At 38.6% G+C, this 9,484-nt stretch overlaps 1 protein-coding gene across 1 annotated transcript in view; it reads right to left on the bottom strand.

The window, feature by feature from the left end:
- Window positions 1–2,889: 2,889 nt before the first annotated feature.
- Window positions 2,890–9,484, bottom strand: part of LOC146482441 (monocarboxylate transporter 4-like) — an 18,223-nt gene continuing 11,628 nt past the window's right edge. Inside the window, exons 3-4 of the mRNA XM_085107274.1 lie at window positions 8,130–8,499; window positions 2,890–4,771 (exon numbers count right to left, since the gene is read on the bottom strand). Of these exons, the coding sequence (XP_084963400.1) occupies window positions 4,494–4,771; window positions 8,130–8,499 (648 nt within the window). The 3' untranslated portion in view covers window positions 2,890–4,493. The remainder of the gene's footprint in view (window positions 4,772–8,129; window positions 8,500–9,484) is intronic.

The raw sequence follows: 9,484 nt of genomic DNA, 5'->3' as shown, positions 1-9,484 counted from the left end.
CGCAGTTCATATATGAATTATTTCATATACTTTACATCGTTCACTCCTCTCACGGGAAAATGGGAACCTACAATTGACCTTGCTCCCAATGTGTGGCTTCATAGCTCAGTTGGTAGAGCATCGCACCGGTAACGCGGAGGTCACGGGTTCGAATCCCGTTGAAGCCTGAATTTTTTTCAGGCTTCCAATTTCCAATTGCATAAATTGGAAAATTCACTGCGATGATCACTTCTCACTTTCATTCAAGTTTTGTGTTTGTTTCTCAACCAATCTTCTGACATGCTTGCAATGTAGCACTCGGATTGTGATGTGGGTTGAGTTTGCTGTTGGTTCTCGTCCCTACTCAGAGGGTTTTTCTCCGGGTACTCCGGTTTTCCTCCCTCCACAAAAACCAACATTTTCAAATTCCAATTCGACCTGGAAACAGTGGAGAGAAGAGCCACTCCGTGGATTCCACTGAAATTCCCATTGTCATTTCAATTTGGTTATCACCTCGTTTTATCGTTTAGGGAGGACGAACAGTCCATCAAAATAAAGATGAGGACAATGACATACATGCAAACACCAACATTGTGAAGCAACATGCCATCATGACAAGTTTGTCCAAAGATACTTAACAACCCAACAATGACGAGGACATAGTCAGCGATGAAGAGTTTGATCAGTGTAACTCCACGTCAATGGTCAGCCTAGAGAAAACTAGCAAAATGGCTGAGCTCAACGACATAGCAAGACTGCTTCAAGCACTATTTGAAGTGGAAAACAGGAAAGCCGTGGAAAGAATTAAGAAAGTGAAGGAAGAAGTTAAAGTCAGTCAAGACAAAGGAACTACGATCAGGCAGGAGTGCGAGGAGATAAAGAAGAGAACTCACAGTCTCAGGGAGGACATGAGATGCTTGGAAAAGAAGACCGTGGAGAGAAAAAGTTGGAAAGTGAGCAAAGAAAATTGCAAAGGAGAAAAGAAAAATTAAACGCAAACTAAAGAAAACAAAAGCTAAGAAGTCAGCAGCAACGGAAACTCTCGGGACGCCGAAAGACATTGAAGATGAGATAACAGAGGACGTGTGCATCAAAGAGCCACTCTCCAGTAATGATCGACTGCTTTTTCAAAATGGTTTGAAATTTAAGGGATCAGTTTCAGCAGTGGTGAACATTTCTGAGCAGCTTCTACAAATAGAAGTGTCCAGAAACGAGAGATGCAGGAGTATTACAGCAATTCCGAGCAGACTAAAAAAGAATCAAAGTCCATGATATTGAATCAATAAAGCAGGAGAACCATGAACTGAAAGGAGAAAACCAGAGAATTAACATTATAAAGGAAAAATACAGGGAGATGTAAAGAATCGACCATCTACCATCTCTCTGTATTTTTCCTTTATGATATCATGCAGTGACATAGGTTACTTAACATTATATGACGACAAAGGATAGATGACATGTTTTATAATGTTGAAGAAGATGCGCCTTGTCGGCCATTTACGGTAAGGGGTGTTTTATTCACTTGCCGTAACGCACTCATCTGACAGAAATTATACTTATGGCATTTTGCCAGGACATTTGAAATTCTCTCCTTGAATTCTCTTTCGTGTAGTTCCATCGGTAAATTCCTTCTTTCAGTGACAGTGTTTCAATGGAGGCTAATTTAATCATCGTAAACGCTGCAAAGACAGCAACTGAGGGGGCGGATCTATGAAAGGATGGATCCTAGTCAGTAGGCTTTGCATTTAAACACTCTTTCAGAGGTATCCCAAGACGAAATCAATACCAGCATGCTACAAGCTCGTGCTGATATACGCTAGGACACTGTAACCAGTGTCGTCGTCCCATAATGCTTTTAAGAGAGACCTTTAGATTCTAGTGCGACAACGACTATGACACTATTGTCAAACAGAGAAAGAGCGCCTGCGCGTGAACCAGCGTCATTTAGGCGGGAAAACGAGATAGCCGTCTTTGTTTTGCTACGAGTTTTTTGCGAGACCATCGTAGTGGCCAAAACAAGTCCTCAAAACGTTGGTGATCTCGTCTGTTTGGAATCACAAAAGGGCTCAGCTATCATTATTCAACTGAAACTACTGCGTTAATGACTTTATTGACTCACGGCTACTTAAGGGTAAAATAACCAGCAATCTTACACTGAATTTCTGTTCAAACCATTGTAACATTGTTTTTTTCTCCTTTTTTTTAATTAACAGTGGGCCGCGTTTGACGCGAGGAGCCAAATGAACCGTGAGAGACTGGACCTCAACCTGAACTGTCAAAAAAAAAACATTCCTCTTTAAAATATTGAAAAAAAGGACTTCATTTTGATTATTTATTATTTCCTTTTAATTTTTTGATAATTTATTATTAACTTAAATCAATTAATTTCTCGTGTAAATATGCAAGTCGTAAAATTTTGCATCGGAAGATTTTCAAACCAGTCAAATTGGCTATGGGCTGTTAATAGAATGATTTAATATTGTCATAATCTGTTGAGTATCTTATTCTCATAAAAAAAAAACAGACATTATTGGTGTAAAATAGTTACTAAATTACATATCTTATTTCAGACAAAAAACAAAACTTAAAAAAAGAAAGAAAGAAGAAAAAAAAGAACAGCACATTATGTGTGAAATAGTACAGTGGAACCTCTATTTAGCGAAGTGCCAAAGGACTATGGAAGTTGTTTTGTTGTACCGAGGGTTTGTTATATCGAGGTTTTGTTCCGTACATTTTAAAAGGCCGGGCTGGAGAATATTGTTCATTATATATACAGAAGACTTCGCTGTATAGCGGCTCGATAGATCAAGGTTCCACTGAGTCTTATTTCAGTCAAAGCCCTCCCCCCCCCCCCCCCCCCCCTTCACTCCAAAAAAACCCCAGAACATTATTTGGGTGAAATCGTATCTTGATTCGTTTTATCGTTTGTTTTGGCTGTTTACTTCCCAAATATTTCTCAGCGAGCTTGGCGCAATTGTATTGGAAGTTTTTCATTTCAGCAACTTCGTGAGCTGGCAATTTCCGTTACGTTTCAAGCCGAACACATCGTTTCATAATTGAAGTCTAATACGAAGGAATCTCAGTAAGCCAGTAATCATTTGTGAAATCACTCTATAGTCAAACAAATTTGGCTGTCACTTTTCCAATATATTAGAAGACTTTCTACTGTAAATTTAGCACACACTAAACTCCTGTGGAGTATACATTTTAATCTTTTCCGTCGCTTTTTCACCCTGATAGCAGAGGCTCCCTCTCCCCGAGTCAGAGGAAACAAGACAGGCTCTGTTCGCAGGCCGCCATTTCTTTTCTTTGAGAAAAGAGAAAAAAGTGTCATAGGGATTTGGTCTTATTTCAGAATCACAAAAACGTTTTTCTGTTAACAAAAAATAATTTTCCTATTTTTTTTTTATATATATATTACCACTGTAGTCAGTGTACCAAAACTATCACTGAGTGTCGCTGGTCATGGACTGGTTTGCAATCGATTACAACTTGAAAAAAGTTAGGCGAACTTTTTTCAAGTTTACGCATTTTCGTTCCCAAATAGTGCTAGAACAAATCGTGAGTTGTTCTGGCTTTTCAGGAATTTAGTTGGTGTCTCTTTATCGATCAGTGAAGGTATTCTTTACCATTTTCACCAAACGCAAAAGGTAAAAATGCCCCTGACACTGCCTCGTTAATCCAAGCAAATCGATTTTTTTGGGATGTAAATAATCATGTAAATAAGAGGAAAATTCATTGTTATTTATTATTTCATTTTTTCATGCAATGTATTTACAGAAATATATTTGAGAAAAAAAAATTGCGTTGAAAAAAATATAAATACATATATATATGTAAAATATATTGTACGTAAATATAAGAATTTACATTTCTTTGTTTGCCTTCTTTGATTATGGGGTGGAATAAGGCCCTGAGCTTTTTCCATTTAGGGAAAATTTTCGGTTTTACTGGTTGAAATGCAAACAGATTGGAACGGAAATTAACATTCCATTGCACAAAATTGGCATTTCCAGTTCGTTGTCTCTTCGCGCCATCATTGCAGCATCGCATAATGTTTTTTACCACCAATAAGATTGGAAGCTTGGAACGAATGTGTGAAATGGAATGTTTCCAAAATTTCCAACCGAAATTTTTGGCTTAATAGAATTCGAACCCTTGTCTTAAAAAGCAAGAAGCAATGCTCTGAACATGCAAAACGGTCATAGTGATACTGATCACTCTTGAGCCCCTGGGGGATTCCACGCAATTTTTGCCTGGAGTGTGTTACCAGGTTATCCAAATCCTGACGCTATTCAAGTACAAAATTCCCCAGTTTTCTAAACCCGGTTTCAAACCTGACCCCGTTATTCTATTTGAAGTGGGTTATCAGTGGTGATTTTAATTCGAATGTCTGACACCAAGCTCCTGGATCTCCGAGGTTGATATACTGCGAGTTTTGCCAGTTAGCTTACTTTTTCTGGGGCTGAATCGACGCGCCTGAAAATGCGACATGAAAACTTGTCCTAAAACGACTAAATGGAAGACTCCATTGCGGTTAAAAATAAAGTTGTGGGTTTTTGGGGGGGTTTGTCAACCTTCAACGAGTTGCTCACAAGTTCTTGTTCGTCTTGGTCTTTTCCATCAGTATCCTCATTGCGTTCTTTGTCCTCTGTCTCCTCAATCTCATATTTATTGGTTGATTCTCGTTTTAAACAAAGAAGAGCAAATGGAACTAGAGAAGCGACTATTCCGACTCCACCAGCCATGAGGAAAGCGCCAATGTAGTCGCCGGCTCTATCGGCCATTAAACCTGGGATCAAAATAACAGTTCAGTTAAGACTAGTCAACTTCAAATATCGTTTAAGTGCTGATTGAACACCTCTTTTTTTCCTCGATGGTGTAAATTCGATTATATTTCAGCAAAATTTTGAAAAATCATTTCAAATAATGTATTTTCTTTAGTATTAGTAATATGAAGAGGCATCGTCTAAACCACTGACTCTGGCCCTGAAGAAGACTGGTGATACTAGTTGAAATATTGGCCCAAATAAATTGCCCTTTGCCGTGGTATCAGCCCTGCAAACAGTCTGGTTTATTTACAGTCGAACCAGGTCAAGCGTACCCCCCTAGATTCTATTAATGAATCTGTTATTTGAAAATTGAACCCGTTAGTCGTTTCAAGTATTCAAATCAAAATTAGATTTCTGATTGGAGTATACGAACAATGCATGAAACCAGAAAACCAGAAAGCCTGCGGGAAAAACCCCTCTCAATATATTCAGAGCGGCAATTCTTGATTTATATAACAGTGGATTTCCAAAAAGCAGATTTCTCGTGATTTACAGCAGTCAACGCGTACTGTCAGAAAGAAAATTCGCTATTTTAAACCGGGCACGGTGTAAGAGGGTCCTGTTGCGTTAGTTTAAACTCACTAATGATCACTAAATGGACATTTTACGTTTGTACACTTGCGTTTTTTCCGTTAGTTATTCAAAAACAAAAATTAAAAAGGACTGGAAGCGTTTTATCATAATAAACGGTTCTCTTCTTAGGCCCGGTTCATACGTCGAACTTTACATGAGCCGAACCTAATCATTTGGTTCGGCGCATGTAAAGATCGACGTATGAATCAGTTAGGATCGACAAATTTGTATTTGGGTCGACCCGCCGTTCTATTCGACTGCGCCAGTCGAATAGAACGGCAAAAGTTCGACTTTGATTCAGACGTCGAACTTTACATGTGCCAAACCAAATGCATACGTTATGTATAAATTATATATTTATTAAATTATATCTATCCCAGAGGTCTGCGCGTTCCATCGACTTGGCGTGCGCAAAGGACTTAATTTTGAACAAGATGCGGGAAAAGAGGAATGTGCTTGTTCTTCTTGTTTCGAAAAAAACTAAATATACTTGTCTGAGATGCGAAAGATTAAAAAAAAATCTATTCTTGATATGCACACGCACTTCAAACCGACAGAAACTTTCCAATACAGGCTATATCAAAGGCGAAGCCTCAAGACTTCTCAGAACAAAATCTTCAAAAACAACATTTGAAGAAAACATTACTCTATTCAAACAGAGATTACGCCACAGAGGTTGCCTCGATAACCTTATATATAAAACTCTTTCAGAAGTCAATTTCCGCGAAAGAATGTCGACACTACAAAACAAACAAATAACGCGCAAAAAACATTTTGCCGTTTGCTACGGAATATCGCCCTTTTGTGCCTAACCGAAACAATTCAGATGAGTAAATGGCACTTGATAGAAAATCAGCCTCTGCTAAGAGGGATCTTCAAAGACCCTTCGTACAGAAAAGGGAGATCTTTTAAAGACGTACTCGTAAGAGCAAATTAGCTTTGAAGGTCATATTCTTCCTATCCCGACCGATAGGAGCCATGTTTGGCCTGTCTTCATTATTTTTCCAAACAAGCTCTTCCATGTCAGAATTCATCTTTCCCGTCATTTTGAATCTTGTTGAGTAAAAACAACAGCTGCTGACCACGAAAATCTATTTTCTTACTTTAGCTTTAATTAAGTTCGACTTAGTTAGGTTCGACGTCTGAATCAACTGCCGAACTTAATTATTTGGGTCGACCTTAATAGGTATTAGGTTCGGCTCATGTAAAGTTCGACGTATAAACCGGGCCTTAAAGTGTATATGACACAAAATCTTTTATTAGCTTATTAGGAAGAGCTTTCAAAATCATGAAGAATGGCATTTATTTTATTGCGATAGCATTCTTGGTTGCCGAGTTATTCAAGATTTAGGCTTATGCAAATTAGACAACTTGTGACGTCACAAGACTGACACAAAATGAAGGGAAATCACAAAAAATGGAATATCTCTTAAGCCTTTTTCTGTATGGAACTGAAACTTTGTAGAGTTGTTATACTCATCACAAAGTTTCATGATATGATCCACTATGACATTTCCATGGCAACACAATGGGCTCCAGGCCCTCACCATCCAAAGGATAAAATCAGAGTTTCCTTTCCCAAGAAGCGCTTTTTGCTCTTGATGTTTATTCAGTGGGTGTGATGGAATATGGACATAACGCAGCACAAGTATAAGAAATTCTGTTTGACTGTGGAGCAATAAATAAGGCATTTGTCATTTTGGGAAGGTAGAGGTCTGGTAACGAGTACGTTGCTATGGTGACATCATAGCCACCATCACATTGTGTAGTTTGGTCAGCACATCAACCCTGCAAAATTTCAACCCTGTAGATGTAGTATTTGCGTAGATATTCCAAATTTTGTGATTTCCCTTCATTTTGTGTCAGTCTTGTGACGTCACAAGTTGTCTAATTTGCATAAACCTAAATCTTGAATAACTCGGCAACCAAGAATGCTATTGCAATAAAATAAATGCCATTCTTCATCATTTTGAAAGCTCTTCCTAATAAGCTAATAAAAGATTTTGTGTCATATACACTTTAAGGTATATGCAAATTAATTTAGCGAAACTAACTCACAGTGAAAGATGTTCATTTCAGTTGACCTTTGACAATGGCAGCACATGTGTTGCGCTATTCGTCGCGGTATAATGGACAGTCTGGTGAAATAATAATATATACCAAACGTTTTCATATTACAAGGTGCTATAAATGAAAGATAATTTGGAATTTTTCAACCCGACTCATTTGCAAGCGCTTGACTTCGTGCTCTTGCCATGACCAAATTTGCACAACGAATTATAAGAATGTGTCAACAACATGCAGGAACAGTTTGAACGAACGAGCTGTTTCAACTGTACCGTAGTTTGAATTTTACAGGCTATTGCTTTTACTGTTAGCGCGGATCTATGTTCTACGAATTTTAATTTAACCATCCATGCATTCTTTGAAACGACTAATGGGTTCAATTTTCAAATAATCAAGCCATTAATAGATTCTAGGGGGGTACGCTTGACCTGGTTCGACTGTAAATGTTAAATGACCTCTGGCTTGCGCTTTTCTACTACAAGAGATCCAGCAACGAAACGCATTAAGAGCAATTTAGTTTTGCGTCCTGTGGTCCCCTTTTGCACGTAAACCGAATGCAGAAAACATATGGCGTTAGGGTGATCCGCCTTCTAGGATCTTCAAGGTGCTAGGGTCTTCCTCCCTCCATGTAAACAGCCCGGTCCTAAATACTATAACCACATAAGACAATTCACCTACCCGATAGCGGTGGACCGCTCAAGGCACCAACGCCGGCAAACATCATTGAAAATCCAAACACGGAAGCTTTTTTCGATTCCTCTAAAGAATCCAATAATTCTATAATATAGGTTGTAACCGACATTCCATCCGCCGCGCTAAACACGATGGCATAAGCCACCATTGGACCGTACGAATTTACTTGGGTCATTATCATAGTGGAGGCACCCATGATAAAGGTCGCAACTTGATACAGTAGTCTTGCCTTAAAACACTTGATGTTACATAGCAATCCTCCTCCAAGACGACCGAACGTGGCAAAAATACCAATGAAGAGGAAAAGAGTGGAGCTTTTGTCGGCGGAAATACCAAGATCGTCACAGTGTTTTATCTGAAAATTGGATGACAACAACAATTTTATTTAACTAACAAAACTATAGGAAAGAAAACGATACAACTGGTCGAGGCAGTTGCAAGGAAAAAATGAAAGTGAAACATTGAATCCAAAACTTCAATCAACAAACTCTTGAAGCAATCTACTTGTGTCCTACAATTGTTGCGTGGTCTTATTCAGCTTTCATAATCAGTAGAGTACGAAAAAAGGCGTGGCGCTAAAATATCCATAGGCAAGTGAAAATAAACGAAAAAAGACTAAACAACGTTTCGGAGTCGTCATGACGCCATTATCAAGTTCGTAGTGATAGAAATAAATAAAGTCAATGTCAGAAATTGTTCACCAAAAAGTTAACATTATGTCGGAATATTTAATGTCACGCAAATAGTTTAGCTTGAATAGAGTCCGATTGGACGTTGAGAAATGGTGTTAACTCTCTAATTAGCAACATTTCGTAAAACTAAGCAATCGAACTTATTCGTGCAGAAAATATCTTTCAAGGTCTTTAGGGACATTACGGTGTTCGTTAAGAAGATGCTTGCCAATAGAAGAAGATTGGTATTTATGCTCGACCACGCGCTGGTGTAATGCCTAAGCGTAAACCCAAAATAACTTGCATCGCACAAGTCACATTGAAATTTCAAAACAACACAATTCTGATTTACAATAGGTGATTTTCTCTCTTGTATTTTTAGCTCTTGCTGGATTTTGTTACCAACAAAAGTCGGTTGGATGACTGTGTCAATCTTCTGGCTTAGATCTTTGAGCTGTTTGTGTACCAGGTCTGCCGAAGCCTGATCATTGAAAGGCAGGACTATTCGGACAGTTGGACTGTCTCTTGGGGAAGGTATTGGTTGAGGGCCTTCAGCCTTAGAGGCTACGAAACACCTTTCGGTGGTGTTAACAAGATGTTGTGGGTATTTTAACCGGCTGAACACAGCTTTCAAAAAGTCACATTCTTCAGAGAAGTACGACCAACACG

The sequence above is a fragment of the Pavona decussata genome, unplaced genomic scaffold, assembly GCF_977016875.1.
Source record: "Pavona decussata unplaced genomic scaffold, jaPavDecu1.1 SCAFFOLD_46, whole genome shotgun sequence".
Taxonomy (NCBI): Eukaryota; Metazoa; Cnidaria; class Anthozoa; order Scleractinia; family Agariciidae; genus Pavona; species Pavona decussata.
This window is presented reverse-complemented; position numbering and strand designations above follow the sequence as displayed.